General features: G+C 47.1%; 1 protein-coding gene across 2 annotated transcripts in view; it reads right to left on the bottom strand.

Moving 5' to 3' along the window:
- IL17REL (interleukin 17 receptor E like) overlaps positions 1–27528 on the bottom strand; it is a 147868-nt gene that overhangs the window by 21874 nt on the left and 98466 nt on the right. For both annotated transcript variants that reach the window (XM_089684661.1, XM_089684670.1), the window contains exon 15: positions 21692–21749. In XM_089684661.1, coding sequence (XP_089540787.1) covers positions 21692–21749 — 58 coding nt within the window. The remainder of the gene's footprint in view (positions 1–21691; positions 21750–27528) is intronic.

The following is a 27528-nucleotide window of genomic DNA, read 5'->3' as shown; positions in this document are numbered from 1 at the left end:
AAAGGATATAAAGACCATTCACTATCCCTACATTACAGACGTTTCAATCATAGGGATCCCACATCACTCAAGTTTGTGGGGATCGACTTAGTCACCCCACATTGGAGGGGTACACATAAAGTGAGAGCAGTTTCCCAGCTGGAGACTAAACACATTTTTGAATTGGGTACTTCCCATCCAGCGGGGCTTAATATAGACCTAGACCTTAACTGCTTCATTGCTAATGGGTGACGTAAATTTAAACAATTAATTTCTCCCCTTTTTCCTTGTTATAGACGCATGGTTTGACCTTCTCACATGCGTTTCTATCTAAGCAATTTCTTTTGATCTTTTAATGATTCTCACAAGTGTCATTAGTTTTGAGGTTGGTGCAGATTTAGTTCTGCAGTCTTTTTATTTTATTTTAGTTTTATCCTCTGAGAACTTTTTTCTGGCACATAACTTTTATACATATGATGTCTTTTTGAATGTTGATAAATTTTAACTTGCAAAGATATAATGACGCATGTATATACACTTACTCAAATTATACTATTTAATTGGAAATAAGTTCAACACATTGGCGCTATCGTGCCTATTTTATATTTTTATATAGATCTGAATCAGATTGTCTTTCAAATAGGTGTATTTCACACCATTGTTGAACTTGTCTTCATTGACATTCATCTGTCTATTATAGGGCATTGTTGCCCTTCTATCCTGTGTCTTTGAGCTCCATTAAAATGGAAGACGGAGCCACACACATGCGCCTTAGTTATTGCACACTGGCGCATACGTAACCGCGCATGTGTCATTATGCCTATTTATATGCGCCTATTCGCGTCATCACGCCAATGGTTCCATACCTCTGAAGATGTGCGTGCGCACGTAACGCGTAAGGAGGAGCCTGGACGTCGAGACGCTACGCCGCCGGAGCCACGTGGAGGCCCGGCGGCCATTATTCAGAGTGTCAGGGTTAGTTTGTCTTGCTGACACATCTTTATGATACCTGCCTACTTTGAATTGGATACTATAATTTTTAATAAAGCTGCTTTTTATAACCTACTACACTATGGGTGTCCTTCCCTAAAACTCCCCTGAGGAGCTTTTGCTTGCAGAATCTTGATCTTGGAATCCTACACCTAATTGGGAAAAGGAGGATCTGTTGCTGCATCCACAGAGGAGGGATCCACCATTCCTGTAACCGGACCAGCTTTATCCCCTTCTGGATTGAGGATCCATGAGCTCTAGATGCACACTGCGTTTATGTGTCTTACTTCTGGTGAGTGCGTTTTTCAGCCGTTTCCACACGGATCACCAATTCTGAATCCTCATTTGTCACTGGACACGTACATATGACCAAGACTTTCAGTGGACTTATATCTGTATTATCACTACTTTTAGCGCTGCACTTATTTTATGTTATGAAAAAAATATATAATTCCTATGTGTGCAGATGAAACCTCGAGCTCGTTCGCACCAGCAGGGTTTGCAGTTGCAATGCAAGCACAAGGTAATTTGCCTTATGTCCTATGGTTTCAGTTCATGCCAATGCGCTGTACTGGTGTTCACTAAAAAAAAAATAGGACATATTGCATTTTTTGCGCAGTTCATTCTAACCCACAGTGCACTAAAGTGCATATAATTGCACAGAAGTTTGCAAAAAAAAGGCAAAAAAAGAAGCGTAATTAATTTTAGCAAAGCATAAAAAAAGAACAAAATACAAAGCAGCATTTTAATTAATTCTAAAAAGACATAAAAATAAATAAACAATCAATGTTAGCAATGCATTGCAGCACTAGGAAGCACACATTAACACCATCGCAAGTGAGTTATTTGCACAATAAAGCGCACTGTGTGAACAAACCTTTAGAGCCAAAGGAAAAATGGCTGCTATAAACAGGTCGAAAGGTTTTTTTTTAAATACAAACTTATGCTTTTTTATATGTATAAAATTGTAGTGATAGCCTTTACTGGTTAACTTAAGTTATTAAAGATGCACTTGGAATAATTTAGATCTTTTTTTCACACCTTATAAATTTCTGAGAAATGGTTCTGAAACCCACATATCTCTACACAAAGTTACAAGGTGAAGAAATGAACTTTTGTGCCTGGAATTTGTTCCTCTGAGTCATTTCTCTCAGTAAAACCTTTAAACTCTGATCTCTGATCTCTTATCTCTTACAATAGCCTTTACTATTAAAGTATTTTAAGGAAAAATAGTTATTTTTTTTAATGTGTATACTTCAATTATCTTGAAAGCTTGAGTATTGCTTAAACTCCAAATGTTTTGCATTATTCAATGGTTTACATGGTACAACACCCTACTAGTGCCTTTTATATGCACAGATAGTGATTTACAGGGTTCTTTAAAGATCACTATCAAAGGGAGCGCCTCTCTTAATGGAGCACAAAGTAATTATTGCTTACGCCTAAGCAGAGCTATAGACCAATATAAAAAGTGTAATATTGTACAATTTGAATGCTTAAAACAGCTAGAGATGAGCGAAGTATTCAAAAATTCGATTCGACTGATTCGGCGAATTCGTGGAAAAATTTTGATTCGAGTCGAATATATTCGCTGCGAATTTAACTTATAAAAGGGTGTTTCTAGGCTTCAGAGAGCCTTTATATTAGTGCAGAACACTGTTCCTTTAATTTAAATGCCCTTGGAGTCTGCTGGGGAAGAGAAATAATACTGACAGTCAGTATGACATGCAGATGAGTGCCGTCGATCTTAGAATCACCGCACACTTCACTCATTTGGGCAGTCACGGGGCCAAAACCAGAGTGTGGAGCCACAGCAATGGGAGGCCATACAGCACCCTATGACAAAAATGGAAACCACCAGCAGTGTGAGGAGACCTGAAAGTGGCACATGGCAGAGTGTGGCGATGGAGACAGCAGCAATGGGAGGCCGTACAGGGACCCATGACACACTGGACCTGGCAGCAGCATGAGGAGGCGGTACAGGGGCCCATGACAGATTACGGGCCTGGCAGCAGCATGAGGAGTTGGTACGGGGGCCCATGGCAGATTACGGGCCTGGCAGCAGCAATGGGAGGCCGTACAGGGACCCATGACACACTCTGGACCTGGCAGCAGCATGAGGAGGCGGTACAGGGGCGCATGACAGATTACGAGCCTGGCAGCAGCAACTTGGACAGGAGGACGTTCAGCTTCTGCACCGTCGGGTGCGTGCTCGCAAACTGTTGTCTCTTGGAAACGGATTCCAAGAAAGACTGCTGACGGAATCCGTGAAGAGGAGTAGCAGGAGAAGGAGCATCTGAACGAGCGGAATATGCCAACAAGCGACAACAGGGGCCCATGACAGATTACGGGCCTGGCAGCAGCATGATGAGTCGGCACGGGGGCCCATGGCAGATTACGGGCCTGGCAGCAGCAATGGGAGGCCAGCACCCTATGACAAAAAATGGAACACACCAGCAGTGTGTGAGGAGACCTGAAAGTGGCAAATGGCAGAGTGTGGCGATGGAGACAGCAGCAATGGGAGGCCGTACAGGGACCCATGAGAGACTCTGGACCTGGCAGCAGCATGAGGAGGCGGTACAGGGGCCCATGGCAGATAAGGGGCCTGGCAGCAGCTATGGGAGGCCCGTAATCTGCCAGCACCCTATGACAAAAAATGGAACACACCAGCAGTGTGAGGAGACCTGAAAGTGGCACATGGCAGAGTGTGGCGATGGAGACAGCAGCAATGGGAGGCCGTACAGGGACCCATGAGAGACTGTGGACCTGGCAGCAGCATGAGGAGGCGGTACTGGGGCCCATGGCAGATTACGGGCCTGGCAGCAGCAATGGGAGGCCCGTAATCTGCCAGCACCCTATGACAAAAAATGGAACACACCAGCAGTGTGTGAGGAGACCTGAAAGTGGCACATGGCAGAGTGTGGTGATGGAGACAGCAGCAATGGGAGGCCGTACAGGGACCCATGAGACACTGTGGACCTGGCAGCAGCATGAGGAGGCGGTACAGGGGCCCATGGCAGATTAGGGGCCTGGCAGCAGCTATGGGAGGCTCGTAATCTGCCAGCACCCTATGACAAAAAATGGAACACACCAGCAGTGTGAGGAGACCTGAAAGTGGCACATGGCAGAGTGTGGCGATGGAGACAGCAGCACTGGGAGGCGGTTCAGGGACACATGAGACACTGTGGACCTGGCAGCAGCATGAGGAGGCGGTACAGGGGCCCATGGCAGATTAAGGCCTGGCAGCAGCAATGGGAGGCCCGTAATCTGCCAGCACCCTATGACAAAATGGAACCCTGGGCTGGGGCAGGCAGAACCGCCGTATCTTTATCACGGTTTTCCCAGGCCACCGAATGGCGACGCTGCATATGCTGACGCAACGCTGTAGTCCCAACATGGGCCCCCTGGCCACGCTTGACTTTCTGGCCACATAGTCGACATACGGCTACGTTTACTTCCTCGGGCGGCTTGACGAAAAATTGCCACACCGCCGAGTAGGAAACTTTGCCCCCGCTACTCCTCACTGGCTGACTGCTACTTCCTCCGTGCACACCGGCACCACTACTGGCCGTGGTGGTAGGCTGCAGTGGAGCTGGTGCTCTACTCCGTGGCCGTTTGCCTCCACTGACACTGCTGCGACCCTGCTGCCTCCTGGCAGCAGCAATGGGAGGCCGTACAGGGACCCATGACACACTCTGGACCTGGCAGCAGCATGAAGAGGCGGTACAGGGGCCCATGGCAGATTACGGGCCTGGCAGCAGCAATGGGAGGCCCGTAATCTGCCAGCACCCTATGACAAAAAATGTAACACACCAGCAGTGTGAGGAGACATGAAAGTGGCACATGGCAGAGTGTGGCGATGGAGACAGCAGCAATGGGAGGCCGTACAGGGACCCATGAGAGACTCTGGACCTGGCAGCAGCATGAGGAGGCGGTACAGGGGCCCATGGCAGATTACGGGCCTGGCAGCAGCAATGGGAGGCCCGTAATCTGCCAGCACCCTATGACAAAAAATGGAACACACCAGCAGTGTGAGGAGACCTGAAAGTGGCACATGGCATGAGACACTGTGGACCTGGCAGCAGCATGAGGAGGCGGTACAGGGGCCCATGGCAGATTAGGGGCCTGGCAGCAGCAATGGGAGGCCCGTAATCTGCCAGCACCCTATGACAAAAAATGGAACACACCAGCAGTGTGAGGAGACCTGAAAGTGGCACATGGCATGAGACACTGTGGACCTGGCAGCAGCATGAGGAGGAGGTACAGGGGCCCATGGCAGATTACGGGCCTGGCAGCAGCAATGGGAGGCCCGTAATCTGCCAGCACCCTATGACAAAAAATGGAACACACCAGCAGTGTGAGGAGACCTAAAAGTGGCACATGGCATGAGACACTGTGGACCTGGCAGCAGCATGAGGAGGCGGTACAGGGGCCCATGGCAGATTAGGGGCCTGGCAGCAGCAATGGGAGGCCCGTAATCTGCCAGCACCCTATGACAAAAAATGGAACACACCAGCAGTGTGAGGAGACCTAAAAGTGGCACATGGCATGAGACACTGTGGACCTGGCAGCAGCATGAGGAGGCGGTACAGGGGCCCATGGCAGATTAGGGGCCTGGCAGCAGCTATGGGAGGCCCGTAATCTGCCAGCACCCTATGACAAAAAATGGAACACACCAGCAGTGTGAGGAGACCTGAAATTGGCACATGTTTGGGGCATGATTCATGGCGGATTTATTCAGTTGTGTCAGGAACTGGTGGTTTGAAATCCAGACTAATCCACGCCTGATTCATTTTCACAAACGTGAGTCTCTCCACACTTTGGGTGGACAGTCGTGTCCTCCGCGGAGTTACAATACCTCCTGCCGCACTAAACACGCGCTCCGATGCCACGCTACTGGCCGGGCATGACAGCCTTTCAAGGGCAAATTCAGCTAGTTGGGGCCAAAGGTCAAGTTTCGTTGCCCAGTAGTCAAGGGGATTGTCTACCTCAGTTGGCAGGGTGCTGTCCAAGTAGGCCCAAGCCTGTTGTTTGAGGTCCTGCTCCAGGTCCACCTGATGCTGCTGCTGCTGCGGCTGGTTAGTAGTTTCCTCACTGCGCTGGTGAAGAAAGCTACTCATCATCGACTGCAGACTGAGGCAGCCGCTGCTGGTGGAGCTGCCACTGCTCCTACCACCCCACCCCTCCCCTGCTGCCATGGCAGCGGAACGCGAGCGCACAGGGCCCACAGTGTCTGAGGATGGACGTTGGCGCAGAAAGGCAGAGACCAGCTGACTACATAGGTGGTTTTTATAGTACGTTATTTTGGCCTCCCTCTCAGCAGGTGTGAAAAAGGCCACCATTTTTGAACGGTAGCGAGGGTCCATCAAGGTGGACAGCCAAAAGTCATCCCTCTGTCTGATGGTTATTATTCGGCTGTCGCTACGCAAGCAACCGAGCATGCTATGGGCCATTTGTGCCAAGGAATGCGAGGGACTCCCTGCCTCCATCTCCACAGCATACTGCCACGGTGCGTCTGGGTCCTCTGTCTCCTCCTCCTCCTCCTCTACCAGATGCTCCTGCTCCTCCACTCCTGTCCGCTGAGTGGAAAAACCACCCATTTCACTCAATAATTCCTGAGCACAAATGTCCTCCTCTACCTCCTCCTCTTCTTCCTGTCCTGCCCCCACAGGGGTCATGTGGCGTTGAGATCTGTGCGCCACGTCTACCGCACCCTGACCAGCCATTGTTAACAGCATTTGTTCCAGGACGTGCAACAGAGGAATGACGTCGTTCATCCCATAGTCCTGCCGACTCACGAATAGCGTGGCCTCCTCAAAGGGCCTGAGCAAGCGGCAGGTGTCACGCATGAGCTGCCAATGGCTGACATCGAAGTTACACAGGGGAGTACCTTTATCCGCTGGTAACATCATGAAATCGGTGATGGCCTTTCGCTGTTCGTAAAGGCGGTCAAACATGTGTAGGGTTGAATTCCACCTTGTTGCAACGTCGCAGATCAGGCGATGCTGTGGAATTCCGTTCTGCCGCTGCAGCTCAAGGAGGGTGTGCTTTGCGGTGTAGGAATGGCTGAAATGCATGCAAGGTTTATGTGACATTTTAAGGATGTCTTGCAGTTTGATGGTGGATTTTAGGAACCGCTTGACAACCAGATTGAACATGTGAGCCATGCATGGCGCAAGGCACAACCTTCCTTGACGCAGAGCAGACACCATGTTCTTTCCGTTGTCGGTCAACATGGTTCCGATTTTCAGTTTGCGCGGAGACAGCCATCTGTCGATTTCTCTGTTCATTACACTGAGAAGTTCCTCCCCTGTGTGACTACGTTCGCCTGGACCTGGCAGCAGCATGAGGAGGCGGTACAGGGGCCCATGGCAGATTAGGGACCTGGCAGCAGCTATGGGAGGCCCGTAATCTGCCAGCACCCTATGACAAAAAATGTAACACACCAGCAGCGTGAGGAGACCTGAAAGTGGCACATGGCAGAGTGTGGCGATGGAGACAGCAGCAATGGGAGGCCGTACAGGGACCCATGAGACACTGTGGACCTGGCAGCAGCATGAGGAGGCGGTACAGGGGCCCATGGCAGATTAGGGGCCTGGCAGAAGCTATGGGAGGCCCGTAATCTGCCAGCACCCTATGTCAAAAAATGGAACACACCAGCAGTGTGTGAGGAGACCTGAAAGTGGCACATGGCAGAGTGTGGCGATGGAGACAGCAGCAATGGGAGGCCGTACAGGGACCCATGAGAGACTCTGGACCTGGCAGCAGCATGAGGAGGCGGTATAGGTGCCCATGGCAGATTAGGGGCCTGGCAGCAGCTATGAGAGGCCCGTAATCTGCCAGCACCCTATGACAAAAAATGGAACACACCAGCAGTGTGAGGAGACCTGAAAGTGGCACATGGCATGAGACACTGTGGACCTGGCAGCAGCATGAGGAGGTGGTATAGGGGCCCATGGCAGATTAGGGGCCTGGCAGCAGCTATGGGAGGCCCGTAATCTGCCAGCACCCTATGACAAAAAATGTAACACACCAGCAGTGTGAGGAGACCTGAAAGTGGCACATGGCAGAGTGTGGCGATGGAGACAGCAGCAATGGGAGGCCGTACAGGGACCCATGAGAGACTCTGGACCTGGCAGCAGCATGAGGAGGCGGTATAGGGGCCCATGGCAGATTAGGGGCCTGGCAGCAGCTATGGGAGGCCCGTAATCTGCCAGCACCCTATGTCAAAAAATGGAACACACCAGCAGTGTGTGAGGAGACCTGAAAGTGGCACATGGCAGAGTGTGGCGATGGAGACAGCAGCAATGGGAGGCCGTACAGGGACCCATGAGAGACTCTGGACCTGGCAGCAGCATGAGGAGGCGGTATAGAGGCCCATGACAGATTAAGGGCCTGGCAGCAGCTATGGGAGGCCCGTAATCTTCCAGCACCCTATGACAAAAAATGGAACACACCAGCAGTGTGAGGAGACCTGAAAGTGGCACATGGCATGAGACACTGTGGACCTGGCAGCAGCATGAGGAGGCGGTACAGGGGCCCATGGCAGATTAGGGGCCTGGCAGCAGCTATGGGAGGCCCGTAATCTGCCAGCACCCTATGACAAAAAATGGAACACACCAGCAGTGTGAGGAGACCTGAAAGTGGCACATGGCAGAGTGTGGCGATGGAGACAGCAGCAATGGGAGGCCGTACAGGGACCCATGAGAGACTCTGGACCTGGCAGCAGCATGAGGAGGCGGTATAGGGGCCCATGGCAGATTAGGGGCCTGGCAGCAGCTATGGGAGGCCCGTAATCTGCCAGCACCCTATGTCAAAAAATGGAACACACCAGCAGTGTGTGAGGAGACCTGAAAGTGGCACATGGCAGAGTGTGGCGATGGAGACAGCAGCAATGGGAGGCCGTACAGGGACCCATGAGAGACTCTGGACCTGGCAGCAGCATGAGGAGGCGGTATAGAGGCCCATGACAGATTAAGGGCCTGGCAGCAGCTATGGGAGGCCCGTAATCTTCCAGCACCCTATGACAAAAAATGGAACACACCAGCAGTGTGAGGAGACCTGAAAGTGGCACATGGCATGAGACACTGTGGACCTGGCAGCAGCATGAGGAGGCGGTACAGGGGCCCATGGCAGATTAGGGGCCTGGCAGCAGCTATGGGAGGCCCGTAATCTGCCAGTACCCTATGACAAAAAATGGAACACACCAGCAGTGTGAGGAGACCTGAAAGTGGCACATGGCATGAGACACTGTGGACCTGGCAGCAGCATGAGGAGGTGGTATAGGGGCCCATGGCAGATTAGGGGCCTGGCAGCAGCTATGGGAGGCCCGTAATCTGCCAGCACCCTATGACAAAAAATGTAACACACCAGCAGTGTGAGGAGACCTGAAAGTGGCACATGGCAGAGTGTGGCGATGGAGACAGCAGCAATGGGAGGCCGTACAGGGACCCATGAGAGACTCTGGACCTGGCAGCAGCATGAGGAGGCGGTATAGGGGCCCATGGCAGATTAGGGGCCTGGCAGCAGCTATGGGAGGCCCGTAATCTGCCAGCACCCTATGTCAAAAAATGGAACACACCAGCAGTGTGTGAGGAGACCTGAAAGTGACACATGGCAGAGTGTGGCGATGGAGACAGCAGCAATGGGAGGCCGTACAGGGACCCATGAGAGACTCTGGACCTGGCAGCAGCATGAGGAGGCGGTATAGAGGCCCATGACAGATTAAGGGCCTGGCAGCAGCTATGGGAGGCCCGTAATCTTCCAGCACCCTATGACAAAAAATGGAACACACCAGCAGTGTGAGGAGACCTGAAAGTGGCACATGGCATGAGACACTGTGGACCTGGCAGCAGCATGAGGAGGCGGTACAGGGGCCCATGGCAGATTAGGGGCCTGGCAGCAGCTATGGGAGGCCCGTAATCTGCCAGCACCCTATGACAAAAAATGGAACACACCAGCAGTGTGAGGAGACCTGAAAGTGGCACATGGCAGAGTGTGGCGATGGAGACAGCAGCAATGGGAGGCCGTACAGGGACCCATGAGAGACTCTGGACCTGGCAGCAGCATGAGGAGGCGGTATAGGGGCCCATGGCAGATTAGGGGCCTGGCAGCAGCTATGGGAGGCCCGTAATCTGCCAGCACCCTATGTCAAAAAAATTGAACACACCAGCAGTGTGTGAGGAGACCTGAAAGTGGCACATGGCAGAGTGTGGCGATGGAGAAAGCAGCAATGGGAGGCTGTACAGGGACCCATGAGACACTCTGGACCTGGCAGCAGCATGAGGAGGCGGTATAGGGGCCCATGGCAGATTAGGGGCCTGGCAGCAGCTATGGGAGGCCCGTAATCTGCCAGCACCCTATGTCAAAAAAATTGAACACACCAGCAGTGTGTGAGGAGACCTGAAAGTGGCACATGGCAGAGTGTGGCGATGGAGACAGCAGCAATGGGAGGCCACACAGGGATCCATGAGAGACTCTGGACCTGGCAGCAGCATGAGGAGGCGGTATAGGGGCCCATGGCAGATTAGGGGCCTGGCAGCAGCTATGGGAGGCCCGTAATCTGCCAGCACCCTATGTCAAAAAAATTGAACACACCAGCAGTGTGTGAGGAGACCTGAAAGTGGCACATGGCAGAGTGTGGCGATGGAGACAGCAGCAATGGGAGGCCGTACAGGGACCCACGAGACACTCTGGACCTGGCAGCAGCATGAGGAGGCGGTATAGGGGCCCATGGCAGATTAGGGGCCTGGCAGCAGCTATGGGAGGCCCGTAATCTGCCAGCACCCTATGTCAAAAAATGGAACACACCAGCAGTGTGTGTGGAGACCTGAAAGTGGCACATGGCAGAGTGTGGCGATGGAGACAGCAGCAATGGAGGCCGTACAGGGACCCATGAGACACTCTGGACCTGGCAGCAGCATGAGGAGGCGGTATAGGGGCCCATGGCAGATTAGGGGCCTGGCAGCAGCTATGGGAGGCCCGTAATCTGCCAGCACCCTATGACAAAAAATGTAACACACCAGCAGTGTGAGGAGACCTGAAAGTGGCACATGGCAGAGTGTGGCGATGGAGACAGCAGCAATGGGAGGCCGTACAGGGACCCATGAGACACTGTGGACCTGGCAGCAGCATGAGGAGGCGGTACAGGGGCCCATGGCAGATTAGGGGCCTGGCAGCAGCTATGGGAGGCCCGTAATCTGCCAGCACCCTATGTCAAAAAATGGAACACACCAGCAGTGTGTGAGGAGACCTGAAAGTGGCACATGGCAGAGTGTGGCGATGGAGACAGCAGCAATGGGAGGCCGTACAGGGACCCATGAGAGACTCTGGACCTGGCAGCAGCATGAGGAGGCGGTATAGGGGCCCATGGCAGATTAGGGGCCTGGCAGCAGCTATGGGAGGCCCGTAATCTGCCAGCACCCTATGACAAAAATGTAACACACCAGCAGTGTGAGGAGACCTGAAAGTGGCACATGGCAGAGTGTGGCGATGGAGACAGCAGCAATGGGAGGCCGTACAGGGACCCATGAGACACTGTGGACCTGGCAGCAGCATGAGGAGGCGGTACAGGGGCCCATGGCAGATTAGGGGCCTGGCAGCAGCTATGGGAGGCCCGTAATCTGCCAGCACCCTATGTCAAAAAATGGAACACACCAGCAGTGTGTGAGGAGACCTGAAAGTGGCACATGGCAGAGTGTGGCGATGGAGACAGCAGCAATGGGAGGCCGTACAGGGACCCATGAGACACTCTGGACCTGGCAGCAGCATGAGGAGGCGGTATAGGAGCACCATGGCAGATTAGGGGCCTGGCAGCAGCTATGGGAGGCCCGTAATCTGCCAGCACCCTATGTCAAAAAATGGAACACACCAGCAGTGTGTGAGGAGACCTGAAAGTGGCACATGGCAGAGTGTGGCGATGGAGACAGCAGCAATGGGAGGCCGTACAGGGACCCATGAGAGACTCTGGACCTGGCAGCAGCATGAGGAGGCGGTATAGGGGCCCATGGCAGATTAGGGGCCTGGCAGCAGCTATGGGAGGCCCGTAATCTGCCAGCACCCTATGTCAAAAAAATTGAACACACCAGCAGTGTGTGAGGAGACCTGAAAGTGGCACATGGCAGAGTGTGGCGATGGAGACAGCAGCAATGGGAGGCCGTACAGGGACCCATGAGAGACTCTGGACCTGGCAGCAGCATGAGGAGGCGGTATAGGGGCCCATGGCAGATTAGGGGCCTGGCAGCAGCTATGGGAGGCCCGTAATCTGCCAGCACCCTATGTCAAAAAATGGAACACACCAGCAGTGTGTGAGGAGACCTGAAAGTGGCACATGGCAGAGTGTGGCGATGGAGACAGCAGCAATGGGAGGCCGTACAGGGACCCATGAGAGACTCTGGACCTGGCAGCAGCATGAGGAGGCGGTATAGGGGCCCATGGCAGATTAGGGGCCTGGCAGCAGCTATGGGAGGCCCGTAATCTGCCAGCACCCTATGTCAAAAAAATTGAACACACCAGCAGTGTGTGAGGAGACCTGAAAGTGGCACATGGCAGAGTGTGGCGATGGAGACAGCAGCAATGGGAGGCCGTACAGGGACCCATGAGACACTCTGGACCTGGCAGCAGCATGAGGAGGCGGTATAGGGGACCATGGCAGATTAGGGGCCTGGCAGCAGCTATGGGAGGCCCGTAATCTGCCAGCACCCTATGTCAAAAAATGGAACACACCAGCAGTGTGTGAGGAGACCTAAAAGTGGCACATGGCAGAGTGTGGCGATGGAGACAGCAGCAATGGGAGGCCGTACAGGGACCCATGAGAGACTCTGGACCTGGCAGCAGCATGAGGAGGCGGTATAGGGGCCCATGGCAGATTAGGGGCCTGGCAGCAGCTATGGGAGGCCCGTAATCTGCCAGCACCCTATGACAAAAAATGGAACACACCAGCAGTGTGAGGAGACCTGAAAGTGGCACATGGCAGAGTGTGGCGATGGAGGCAGCAGCAATGGGAGGCCGTACAGGGACCCATGAGACACTCTGGACCTGGCAGCAGCATGAGGAGGCGGTATAGGGGCCCATGGCAGATTAGGGGCCTGGCAGCAGCTATGGGAGGCCCGTAATCTGCCAGCACCCTATGTCAAAAAATTGAACACACCAGCAGTGTGTGAGGAGACCTGAAAGTGGCACGTGGCAGAGTGTGGCGATGGAGACAGCAGCAATGGGAGGCCGTACAGGGACCCATGAGACACTCTGGACCTGGCAGCAGCATGAGGAGGCGCTATAGGGGCCCATGGCAGATTAGGGGCCTGGCAGCAGCTATGGGAGGTCCGTAATCTGCCAGCACCCTATGTCAAAAAATGGAACACACCAGCAGTGTGTGAGGAGACCTGAAAGTGGCACATGGCAGAGTGTGGCGATGGAGACAGCAGCAATGGGAGGCTGTACAGGGACCCATAAGAGACTCTGGACTTCGCAGCAGCATGAGGAGGCGGTATAGGGGACCATGGCAGATTAGGGGCCTGGCAGCAGCTATGGGAGGCCCGTAATCTGCCAGCACCCTATGACAAAAAATGGAACACACCAGCAGTGTGAGGAGACCTGAAAGTGGCACATGGCATGAGACACTGTGGACCTGGCAGCAGCATGAGGAGGCGGTACAGGGGCCCATGGAAGATTAGGGGCCTGGCAGCAGCTATGGGAGGCCCGTAATCTGCCAGCACCCTATGACAAAAAATGGAACACACCAGCAGTGTGTGAGGAGACCTGTAAGTGGCACATGGCAGAGTGTGGCGATGGAGACAACCCACCGACTGTTTTGCTCGCTGCCAAGCTGCCACCCTCTTCTCCTGATGATGCGGAAGCAATAGCCTGATGACGACGAGGCTGCCAAGTGCGATCAGCCTCATCATCATCAATTAGGGTCTCCGCCTCACTACTAGCCCCCTCGGCTGCGTGTGGGTCAGGAGACAGACCTGTCTCTAGACCGGCTACCGAGCCACTCTCCTCACCACTACTTCTTCGCCTGGCTGCTGAAGAGGCGGATGTCTCCCCCCGTTCCTGACCGCCCTCTGTTAGCTCTTCCTCACTGTACTGGATGACACCGGGAGCACTGGCCTCTGGCTGCGAATAGTGCTGCCTCGACCCCTTCCTCTGCTGCCACGTCTGCTCGCTCCTAAAACATTGCCTCCTCTGCCACTCCTCTGCATGTTGTCTGACATACTCTTTAATTCAACGATTCTGTGTCCCTGAGTAACAATTCTGTGTCTGTCCCTGAGTAACAATTCTGTGTCCCTGAGTAACGTTTCTGTGGCCCTAAGTAACAGTTCTGTGGCCCTCAGTAACAATTCTGTGTCCCTCAGTAACAATTCTGTGTCTGTCCCTGAGTAACAATTCTGTGTCCCTGAGTAACAATTATGTGTCCCTCAGTAACAATTCTGTGTCCCTCAGTAACAATTCTGTGTCCCTCAGTAACAATTCTGTGTCCCTCAGTAACAATTCTGTGTCCCTGAGTAACAATTCTGTGTCTGTCCCTGAGTAAGAATTCTGTGTCTGTCCCTGAGTAACAATTCTGTGGCCCTAAGTAACGTTTCTGTGGCCCTAAGTAACGTTTCTGTGGCCCTAAGTAACGGTTCTGTGTCCCTCAGTAACAATTCTGTATCCCTCAGTAACAATTCTGTGTCCCTCAGTAACAATTCTGTGTCCCTCAGTAACAATTCTGTGTCCCTGAGTAACAATTCTGTGTCTGTCCCTGAGTAAGAATTCTGTGTCTGTCCCTGATTAACAATTCTGTGTCCCTGAGTAACGTTTCTGTGGCCCTAAGTAACAGTTCTGTGGCCCTCAGTAACAATTCTGTGTCCCTCAGTAACAATTCTGTGTCCCTCAGTAACAATTCTGTGTCTGTCCCTGAGTAACAATTCTGTGTCTGTCCCTGAGTAACAATTCTGTGTCCCTGAGTAACGTTTCTGTGGCCCTAAGTAACAGTACTGTGGCCCTCAGTAACAATTCTGTGTCCCTCAGTAACAATTCTGTGTCCCTCAGTAACAATTCTGTGTCTGTCTCTGAGTAACAATTCTGTGTCCCTGAGTAACAATTCTGTGTCCCTCAGTAACAATTCTGTGTCCCTCAGTAACAATTCTGTGTCCCTCAGTAACAATTCTGTGTCCCTCAGTAACAATTCTGTGTCCCTGAGTAACAATTCTGTGTCTGTCCCTGAGTAAGAATTCTGTGTCTGTCCCTGAGTAACAATTCTGTGTCCCTAAGTAACGTTTCTGTGGCCCTAAGTAACGTTTCTGTGGCCCTAAGTAACGATTCTGTGGCCCTAAGTAACGTTTCTGTGGCCCTAAGTAACGTTTCTGTGGCCCTAAGTAACGGTTCTGTGTCCCTCAGTAACAATTCTGTATCCCTCAGTAACAATTCTGTGTCTGTCCCTAAGTAACAATTCTGTGGCCCTAAGTAAAGTTTCTGTGGCCATAAGTAACGTTTCTGTGTCCCTAAGTAACGATTCTGTGGCCCTAAGTAACGATTCTGTGGCCCTAAGTAACGTTTCTGTAGCCCTAAGTAATGTTTCTGTGGCCCGAAGTAACGTTTCTGTGGCCCTAAGTAACGATTCTGTGGCCCTCAGTAACAATTCTGTGGCCCTCAGTAACAATTCTGTGTCTGTCCCTAAGTAACAATTCTGTGGCCCTAAGTAACGTTTCTGTGGCCCTAAGTAACGTTTCTGTGGCCCTAAGTAACGATTCTGTGGCCCTAAGTAACGTTTCTGTGGCCCTAAGTAATGTTTCTGTGGCCCTCAGTAACAAATATGTGTCCCTCAGCAACAATTCTGTGTCTGTCCCTAAGTAACAATTCTGTGGCCATAAGTAACGTTTCTGTGGCCCTAAGTAACGGTTCTGTGGCCCTCAGTAACAATTCTGTGTCCCTCAATAACAATTCTGTGTCTGTCCCTAAGTAACAATTCTGTGGCCCTAAGTAACGTTTCTGTGGCCCTAAGTAACGTTTCTGTGGCCCTAAGTAACGATTCTGTGGCCCTAAGTAACGTTTCTGTGGCCCTAAGTAACGTTTCTGTGGCCCTAAGTAACGATTCTGTGGCCCTAAGTAACGTTTCTGTGGCCCTAAGTAACGTTTCTGTGGCCCTCAGTAACAATTCTGTGGCCCTCAGTAACAATTCTGTGTCTGTCCCTAAGTAACAATTCTGTGGCCCTAAGTAACGTTTCTGTGGCCCTAAGTAACGGTTCTGTGGCCCTCAGTAACAATTCTGTGTCCCTCAATAACAATTCTGTGTCTGTCCCTAAGTAACAATTCTGTGGCCCTAAGTAACGTTTCTGTGGCCCTAAGTAACGATTCTGTGGCCCTAAGTAACGTTTCTGTGGCCCTAAGTAACGTTTCTGTGGCCCTCAGTAACAAATCTGTGTCCCTCAGTAACAATTCTGTGTCTGTCCCTAAGTAACAATTCTGTGGCCCTAAGTAACGTTTCTGTGGCCCTAAGTAAGGATTCTGTGGCCCTAAGTAACGTTTCTGTGGCCCTCAGTAACAAATCTGTGTGCCTCAGTAACAATTCTGTGTCTGTCCCTCAGTAACAATTCTGTGGCTATAAGTAACGATTCTGTGGCCCTAAGTAACGGTTCTGTGTCCCTCAGTAACAATTCTGTGTCCCTCAATAACAATTCTGTGTCTGTCCCTCAGTAACAATTCTGTGGCCCTAAGTAACGTTTCTGTGGCCCTAAGTAACGTTTCTGTGGCCCTAAGTAACGATTCTGTGGCCCTCAGTAACAATTCTGTATCCCTCAGTAACAATTCTGTGTCTGTCCCTGAGTAACAATTCTGTGTCCCTAAGTAACGTTTCTGTGGCCCTAACTAACGATTCTGTGGCCCTAAGTAACATTTCTGTGGCCCTAAGTAACGTTTCTGTGGCCCTCAGTAACAAATCTGTGTCCCTCAGTAACAATTCTGTGTCCCTCAGTAACAATTCTGTGTCTGTCCCTAAGTAACAATTCTGTGGCCCTAAGTAACGTTTCTGTGGCCCTAAGTAACGATTCTGTGGCCCTCAGTAACAAATCTGTGTCCCTCAGTAACAATTCTGTGTCTGTCCCTAAGTAACAATTCTGTGGCCCTAAGTAACGATTCTGTGGCCCTCAGTAACAAATCTGTGTCCCTCAGTAACAATTCTGTGTCTGTCCCTAAGTAACAATTCTGTGGCCCTAAGTAACGTTTCTGTGGCCCTAAGTAACGATTCTGTGGCCCTCAGTAACAATTCTGTATCCCTCAGTAACAATTCTGTCTGTCCCTGAGTAACAATTCTGTGTCCCTAAGTAACGTTTCTGTGGCCCTAACTAACGATTCTGTGGCCCTAAGTAACATTTCTGTGGCCCTATGTAACGTTTCTATGGCCCTAAGTAACGATTCTGTGGCCCTAACTAACGTTTCTGTGTCCCTAAGTAACGTTTCTCTGTCCCTAACTCTCTCCCTGCATACAGCCAGGTCTGCCTCTGTTTAATGACTGGAGGCAAATGGAGAATTCTAAAATGGCCGCCATTTATAGCTCGACCATTACACTGTGCTGGCTGGCTGGCTGCTGATTGGCTAATGCGATCACATGTCATGAATGAATGCATTATGGGTCAGCGCGCCTTGTCTGCGCGCCTTCCCAGACATCCCCGCTCCGTCGCTGCACATGTCGCTGCCATTTTAGGAAAAATTTCGATTCGCACATCCGAAGTCTGCTTATTTTCGGATTCGACGCGAATCGAAATTTTCCTAATATTCGAAACGAATTCCACTTCGCCTACTTCGATTCGCTCATCTCTAAAAACAGCATTCAATTCAGCATTCTATGCTCCAAGCTGCTCTGCTCCACAGCCACTTGAAGGCCAGTGCTGGGGGCTCTACAAACCATCCCAGCTCACAGACTAGTTTCTGAAAAAGACAGCCATCATATACTGGAGGGATCACTAATGTTCACATTTATTGCATGGAATATGCACAAGCATGGTTTGACAGTCCCTGCCCTAGAACTCTCCACTATTGCCCCCAGTAGATGCTCTACGACTAAGCCCTATTGGGTGATGCGGTACTAAGACGCGGACTGTCAAAGTCATGCTTGTGGATATCCTATGCAGTAATGTAAACATTAACTGCTTCCCGACCACCCTATAGCAGACATACTGCTACAGGCCGGCACGGGTGCGCAAAATCATGTATATGTACAAGATTTTGCATTTCCGGGTAGGGGGCGCACGGGCCCCACCTGCACCACCATTCATGGCTGCGGCTGTCAATCACCAGGTCCCGGCTGATGATTACTCGCTGGCACGCGGTGATTTCCAAGCATCTCCGAAGGGAGGAGAACTGTATGTAAACAATACAGTTCTCCTCCCTGTCAGCTCGTGCACACTGCTTTGGATGGCTGTGCACGGCAGAGTCATGCAAATCAGTGTGATTACAGTGAAGCACAGACACACAGACACAAGTAAAACACTCCCAGCACACAGTTAACCCTTTGATCACCCCTCATGTTAACCCCTTCCTGCCCAGTGCCCTTACTACAGTGTCAATGCTTTTTTTTAGCACTGTTCATTGTATTGGTGTCACTGGGGATGTTAGTGATACCACATCAGTTCCCCCCAGTGTCAGAATGCCGGCTGTAGTCCCGCAGTCTATACTGCCATTAGTAAACGCTAAAACTTTCACAAAAACCATTTAATTTACATATATTGGGATTTTTTTTTAGCAAAGACATGTAGCAGAATACATTTTGGCTGAAATTTATGCCGAAATATGATTTGTTAATTTTTTTACTGGACATGTTTAATAGCAAAAAGTCAAAAACATTGTTTATTTCTTAAAGTTGTCGGCCTTTTTTTTCTTTTATAACGCAAAAAAAAAAAACGCACAGGCGATCAGATACCCCCAAAAGAAAGCTCAATTCGTGGGGAAAAAAAGGACATAAATTTAATTTTGGTGCAGCATTGCATGACCGCGCAATTATCAGTTAAAGTAACGCAGCGCCGTAACCCAAAAAGTGGCCTGGTCAGGAAGGAGGGTAAATCCTCTGGAGGGCAAGTGGTTAATGATCTTTCCAGTGTGTGGTGGCTTCCTTTTTCAGCATGCAATGTATGATTGAATACTTTATTTCTATGCATTATTTCTTTTGTAGTTCAATGATTATACCATGTACTAAATACCAAGTGATCATGTCAGTGAAAGGGCCTTTCTCTTACAGTGTGACAAGGCTAAATACCCTGTAGTGAAATCACTGAAGTGTTGTTATTTTATGCAGTCACTGAAGTCCTTGGACTGCATGATTATACCGTTCATGTTGAAGGGAAGTTTTATCAGCATTGCCGCTGTTATCTACACTTCCTGCCCACAGAGTGAGTTTGTAGGTTAGGGTTCATTGAAACTGTAGTCCAGTGGACCACCTTGTATCTGTAGAAAGTGATATAGGGCACCCTCTTGGACCCCTTCTCTTGGTCCCAGTTGCATGAAGAGCTCTGCTGCAGAGAGGACAATATTATAGAGTAATTTTTTTTACATTAGGTGGACTTGAAACCACAATGCTGCCTTTTTTAAGGTTTAATCTGACAGGAACACAGCCAGGGTCCTTCAGGGCTGTGCCACTGCCGACTCCGCCATTTTAATAAAATAAACTTCTAAGAATGATAGTGACTTGATGCATGCTAGGAGTGATCCCAAATTTTGGTCTGCAAGTGGTGCCTGCAGAGAGGAGCCAAGTAACTGACATGGGCGAGGGGACCTTATAAAAACACATCTCAACTCCATTTACTTCAGCCCTACAAAGGTCTCTCCATTTTTATTCTCATGCAAGCAGCTTTTATTGAACAGTGTATATTTGCATGTGGTTTTAAGCACAGGGCAGCATTTCCTCATTTCAAACAGTAACAAAATACATAAAAGAAATTGCCCAAGGGACTTTTCCAAGTCCAAATGGCAAACAATGATATAAAAAATTATAAAATATAAGATAAAAATGCTGTATATCTATGGCAGTAAGATTGGTCATTTTAAAGTGTCTCTGCTTTAACTGTGGGTGTAACTCTTTTCTACAGTTCTTCAGTTAAAAAACAATTATCCTGCTGAAGTTAACAAAGATTCACAACACACATTGAGAAAAGTTTTTCAATAAATGAATGTCAATGATGTAGTGTAGTTACCTACTGATGTTTGTTATTATTCAACTTTTGATAATTTATCTAAATGGAAATACCCAAATTACTGTTATAAGTGTGTGTTGATAATTTGTATTGTGATTTTTATGCTATTGTAATAAAGAACTTATGGGTTTAATATTTTTTTATATATCATTGTTTGGAGTTTCTTGGAAAGGTCCCTTGGGCATTTTGTGCCTTTATTGGATGTTGAGCTACTGTATATGCGGCATGTCACATGCAGTATCCTCCCCTGTTCCAGTGTAGACAGAAGTGGCCATGTGAAATAAGCTCAATTCCATCAAGTCTTACCAAATGAGTATCTTTGGAATGTGTGCATACAGTATGTTTATTCTGCCCATAAGTTATTTATTGTTAATAATGGTTGTAATTAGCACATACTGTATCTAAAGAGAACTGTGAATGTTATGCCTTTTTTAGAACAAATAAATGTGTATAAGTTCTTATTATAACATTATTTGGAGCTTATTTTTCTAGTACCAAAAAACTTTATTGAAACAGTATGTCACATACGGAAGTTCAAATCAAATAACACTCCAAACGGAAAAAAGATACAGCATACCCACACAGGGTGCACAGGTGAATAGGTAGCGTGAAAGTGTGCGAAACTAAGATTTGTCCAAATCAGCATGGAGATTAAGGTGAACATGAAATGCGAGAGGTCATGAACATTGTCCCATAGTTTACAGCCATAGCTGTAACATCATCAATAAGTAGTCAAAAAGCTAATCTGGTATGAAAAATGGCAACCATGTATCATAGAAAAGGCTCACATAGCAGTGGGTTGTAGTAAAGTAAGCAGCCTGTGAAGGAGGAAAAAGAAGTGGGGAAAGGACCCCAGAAACAGAGGAGGATGAGACTAGCAAAGAGACAAAAAGAAGGGGAGGGTAAGGGGAATTTGCCATAGAGGTCAGCTTGTTCCTGCAAAATGGGAGGCAGGATGGGAAAGCGTTGGACCCTGGATCATAGTTAGAGGAACCATGTAGTGAAGCCTGAGACCAACTGATAATCGAGCCAGGGTTGCCATATTGAGGGGAATTTATCATACATATCCTCTAATATCGCCGTTAGTTTTTCATTGATAAAAATACCTTGTATTCTGGATTTGATTTCCTCAAAGCTAAGGGTTGTGGATTTCCAGGCAGAGGCTATGATTTGCTTTGTTGCCATAAAGATGAAAATGATTAAGGTACATGGCTGCCTAAGCACATCTTTTTTTTGTGAAGAAGAGTTTCCCATGGGTTTTTTCCGGATGTTAATTTGCGTTAGTGAATGGATTATGTTCTACACTCTTATCCATAGGTGACACACCACAGGACAAGACCATATTGAGGCCACAACCCGGCCCCACAGCCCCAAAAGCAGGAGAACTTATAGTTAGGAATGTATTTAGCAATGCGCACTGGCATGAAATACCACCGGGAAGGAGCATTGTATGAATTTTCAAGAGCTTGTATATTACGGGAGCATTTCGAGGTGGCTTTCAAAAATCAACACCCAGTTGGAGCTTATTTTTCTAATAAATTAATGTAACAGAAACTTACTGCAAGGGACATCACAGATCTGGATAGGAAATGAGTAATTCACATCCTCTCTTATGCCCTGTGAAGTAAAGAAGTCAAGAGAATTTAGAAACGTATTATATTAATGAATACCTAATTACAAAGCCTAAACAGACGCATTGATTATTGTCAGTTTATTTTAGTCATCTATATTTATAAACTGTACTGCAATTATTCTTCTACAGGATTCTTGCTTTGTCCCACTGTTCAAATTCATTTTTACAAATATTACAACATTTAGCTAACATTTTCCATTTATTTTCACTCATTCACCTGAGATGCCTTTCAACGATAAAAGCTGTTTTTCTCTTTGAATATGGCAAACAATGGTTGCAAACATGCTTCTTAAATTAATATTTAGACATGTATTTCCTTTAGGGTAGATTCAGTTGAGGTTGCATAGCATTCATGATAACATTATAAATATTCAATATGTATTTCTGCAACTTTGACATTCAACCGAGTTTTTGAAGCACTTTGAAAAATACAGTTCCCTATAAAGCACCACCAGCTATAGTGGGTCCAAAATGGAGCAAGAATCTTAAATTTAGGCATTGGTCATTTTGATCAAATCTGCATGCACAGCTTTTAACTTCAGCTTGTTCAATTAAGCTTTGACAAGAAAACCTGGAAGCTGATTGGTTTCTATGCAGACCTGCATCAGATATTGCCGTCCCCAGGTTTAGTAAATCAACTCCTATGTGTTTTACTTTGGCTTTTGTTTAAACTTTTACAAATAAATAAGTCTTCCTTATATCCCACACCCAAAGAATATAGTATGTACGGTAATAAGTATTTAACATGCATTGTATTAAGCATGCCATTCACTTTGTTTCAGCAGCCAAAGCTCCACAATAAACTGGATTCACGCTAACACGTTTGTGTTTCAAATCATTTTTTAGATGCATTTTTGAAGACTTTTATGATTTACTGACATGCCTTACCATTCCTTACCAAAGTCCTTATAATGTGCATTGAAAGATGAAAACGAGACAGGATCTTTATTGGCCCTTGCTGGTCAACACACTGCCTACTGTATATGTACTAGCACCATAAAAACCATAGCAAACCTCTGCACATGTTTTAACAGGAATTAAAACCCATGCATGAAATCACATGGGAGTGAATGTGTAATGAAAACGAATATACAGCCTTTTTTTTTTATTGTAGCATACCGCAACACACAAATGTACAGATGCGAAACATCTGTGATTGTGGTGTGCTACAAATCAACTGTATTGCTGGGAACTGTGTAGTACCATTTAAAAAGAATCTTGTCTTTGTATTACCACCCTGTACCACAGTCAATCAGGAGGAGTTAAGCCATCTGACATGACATATGCATAAAAGCAATGCAGGAATAATACATCATCATCCTCATACCTCGAATCATCAGTCTTGCTCCTCAGAGACTTCATCATCCGCATTTTAAAACATTAGTCATGCTACTTAAAGAAAAATATCATCTTTTGATCTCAGCTTGAATATCAGTCACGCTGCTCATAGACGTCATAACTAGTAGTTTTTATATATTATTCCTATTTTTCACAAAAATATCACAATTTAATAGGGGAACAATAATGTTACACTGATTGCTTTGGTAAACGAACAAAATAACTCAGATATTGGTCATGAATGCCTAATTAATTAGAAAGAACGCCCAGATATATACGCTCTCTGAGTCTCTGACTGAATACCGTCCTTTACTTACAATCACAAGCTGAAAGGATAGAAAACGTACTGTACATTCTACAGTTCTACATGAGTCCATATTACCCACAGCCATACCTTTCCTACAGGCATCCATGCCCGATTAAAGTACGATGTGATGGAACAATACACACAGACCGCTACTAATACAATCAGGGTACCCCAACCCTCTAACCCTCTAACCCTCCCACACGCCTCCCCCCCCTTCAAGGGGGGGGGGAGAGAAGGGAGGGAAGGGAAGGGAAGAGAAAGGAAAAGTTTGCCATCCTGAATGTTGGATACTGAATTGCCATTTAATACATGGTGCTATTATTGTATTTACTTGATGTTAACTGTGGATGTTATAGGGGTTGTTTTGCTTTTTGTTCTCCCGATTGTTATATTCACTACCCCCCATTCTCGGTATTCTTTGTATCTTATATATTCAATTAAACTTTATTTTGGAAAAAAAAAACTATAGAAATTACATGAGTAAAAGAGACATATCTATTTATTTATATTTTGGTAAATTATTTTGAACTAAAATAATAAAGTATGGAAAAAAATCGAAAAAGAAAAAGAGAAAGGAGTAGAAGAAAGAAAAGAGGAAAAAATTAGTGAATGTGTTTCCAAAGGCCCACAGTGTTGTTTAATCTCAGTTATCAGCATCTCCATCTTCAATATTCATAGTCATAATACATCTGCAATCTACTGAGGCAGTGCTGGTCAGAGTTTCACTGCTACTAATCAAATACAGTGCTGTTTACTTTTTTTTATCTTCAGAGAATTGTCAATGAATTTCTGTGTTTAGCATATACTGTATGTTACCATTTTTTGTTACCATTAAAATTCCATTTTTTAGCCATTATTCTACCCTTTCTTATTCATCCTTCACAAGTGGGCTTCATACGGGGTCTATCAGCCACGTTGAATATACACAAAGTTTTAACTGTCTTACACCAAGCTAAAAATAACCCACTCCAAGATCTAGAGATTATCTGCTTTGACGCTGAAAAAGCGTTTGATAATGTCAGTTTCCAATGGCTTCATTTAGCACTGCATAAGTTTGGTTTTTCAGGTCCTTTTACGCATTTAATTCACGCTATGTACTACCAGCACAGGTAATAGCGCCAGGCCGAATTTCCAATCTCATACTACTACATAAAGGAACAAGGCAAGGATGTCCTTTATCCATCTTGCTCTGCAATCTAGCTTTAGAACCTCTAGCCCGCTTCCTAATGTTTACCTCTCAGCTTCATGGAATTCAATTGGCACAGCAAGATCTGCGATTAGCGTTATTCGCAGAGGACATTTTAATATTTACATCCAACCCGACCTTAGACTTACGATATATACATGCTGATTTCTCGGCTTTCCGACATTGTTCAGGCCTACGCATACATTTTGCAAAAAGCGAAGTCCTCCCACTTTACCACACACGCCCCCCTATATTAGTGCAAAATTCACTTTTCAAAATAACTACAAGCCACATCACATATCTAGGCATCAAAATAAGGAAACGCTCTTCGTCTTTATACTCACTTAACTATTCACCAGTAATTCAAAAAAATCATTGGAGAATTGGAGATGTGGAAAGACCTGCCGTTATCACTTATGGGACGGGCTCACCTCTTCAAGATGGTGAGTTTCCCAAAATTATTATACCCCCATCAAACTATCCCCCTTCTGCTTAGACATACGGATATCACCAAACTCAACAAGGCGATCTCCAGTTTTCTGTGGAGAGGGCGCCGCCCACGCATTGCGCTACACAAGTTATTTCTTCCTAGGTGCGAGGGGGGGTCTCAGTCTCCCCAACTTTCAAACCTATAATCTATCAAGTATTTACGCGTCTGCATTGATTGATTGACCCAATCGTCCACATACTCTAACTACCAACTTGAGTCCGCCATGGTCCATCCATTTGAGCTCACGGCCATTTTACATTCAAACTCTAATTCACTCCCATCCGATCTAAAACACAACCCACTTATACGTGACACACTTATTACCTGGAAAGAGGTTAGATGTAAACTAGGAGTTTCTCCCTGGCTATCTCGCTTTCTTCCTATTCATCATAATCCTTTTTTTCTGTCCCTCAACAACATGCAGCATGTGAAATGTGGTTTTCCGAGGATCTCAAATTTATAAGCCAATTGTTTGACACCTCCTCTGGCTCTCCCCTACCTCTTCAACAAATTCTTAGCTCCTTCAACTTACCCCCCCCCCCCACCACTTTTTGCACATTCTACAAGTCCGGAATTTTGTGAACTCGGTGGTCCCGAACAAATCTATCCGATTCCGCACATCAATGATAGACGTCCTAGCCAGAAATCGAAAATACAAAATAACCAACATCTACGGCTCCCTAAATCTGCATTATATGAAACCACTAGAAACTTCCACTGCTATTAACTCTTGGATAAGGGACTTTGATAATGCCTTTACTGTGGATCAAATCCTCACCAGATTCAATACTACATGTGCATTTAACTCTAATAGTTTTGGCATGAGCAGCAGTTCAAAATTATGCATCATGCTTATATGCCTTGCCTACACTTCAGAGCCGATCCGTCTGTATCTACCTGTCCGCTTTTTGGATCTTACAAACCCTCACTACAACACAGATTTTGGCTCTGTTCATCTGTATCTAACTTCTGGAACCAATTACTCAACTTTATAACTTTCATCACCAATCTTCAATTACCTAAAGATCCTTTACTTCTTCTTTTCGGTAATTTGGAACTATCTACCTCTACAATTTCCTATACACAGTTTGCTACATTCCGGGCCCATAAACCGTGGCTTTCCACCTGCCTATTGGCAGCAAGAGGAGCTATATTAAAAAATGAGTCTCCAACTATCCACCAACTATCGTGGATGTTAAACAAGATCTTAACTTCCTCCTCCGCCTAGACCGGCTCGATGTATTAATTACATCATGCAATCATGGAGCGGATTACTACACTCGAAAGTGGAGACTTTATATTGCGAGATCATTTCCTGCCCCGGAGCAACAGTCCTTTTTCCAAGGTTCTAAAGTATAGAAACAGGTTCCATAATGTTACTTTTTGCTATATTGTCTTGTCTTCGCTCAATGTAAGCATCTTTGAGATATATTGTGTTTGTTGAGTCTATCTGTTGCTGCTCTCCCACCAGTAATAGGCAATGAATCCCTCTCCTCTTTTATTTCTCTCCCTTACCTTTTTATTTCCCTGTTTTCGTCATCCTCTTTTCCACCAATAATTTGTGAAAACATACATTACATCACATTATATTATATTACATTGCATTGCACAACATTCTTTTTTATTATCTTCTTATCTGGCTTTTCAGTGCTGAAGCAGCTGGCTTCCCGGGGAAGTGCTACTCTACCCATCCCCCTCTCCCTTTTTTTTTTCCTCCGTCTCTTTCTCCATTCTCTCAATCCCAGTTTTTATGTTTCATTATGTTGATTATAGGTTTTTATGTTTTTTCTAGCCTACATACATGATATTTACCTTCACCTTCAATCTCTTTAATGGCTATTGGTCAACATATCGTTATACATCCTTCTCCCAATAATTTTATCTATGTCATCACATAATTTTACATCTTTCCTCCTACTCACTAGTGGCCCCCAAAGCTTAACATCTTTCATAATCCTCATAGCTCCTATACGGGTTCTTCTTTCTTTTTACTGAAAGCTATTAGTGCTTATCCTCCCCACCTCAGGGGTCACTTAAGTGTTCCTATTTGATTGCTATTTTTACTGCTTTGATTAAACTGTCTGTAAATTGTCAACTATGTTATGTTGCCATGCTAAACCTTCGACAGTGAACGTTGGTTGCTGTTATGTAAACAACAAAACCCAATAAAGTTTCTTTAAAAAAAAAAAATTAATTTTTACAACAAACTCACTAACCAGCAGGCATATCAATATTCATTTTGCTTCTCTCATTTTAGCAGTTCTGAATGACAGAATTGTCACACACAGTTGGTGTTATCCATTTTTAAGGTCTACCTAGTTAGTGAGGCTTCAATAAATATTGGCAGGAGCAGGGACACCGCTCTCTGCAAAAAATGTTTCTATGAATTCTGTTCTAGTGCTGCTAAAATATAAGTATCTAGTGTTACCCCTAGCAATAAGG

Source organism: Staurois parvus, unplaced genomic scaffold (assembly GCF_062004578.1).
Source record: "Staurois parvus isolate SC_StPar_1 unplaced genomic scaffold, SC_StPar_1.0 ptg000019l, whole genome shotgun sequence".
NCBI classification, from domain to species: domain Eukaryota; kingdom Metazoa; phylum Chordata; class Amphibia; order Anura; family Ranidae; genus Staurois; species Staurois parvus.
Note: the sequence above shows the minus strand (reverse complement) of the source record. Positions and strands in the feature narration are given on the sequence as shown.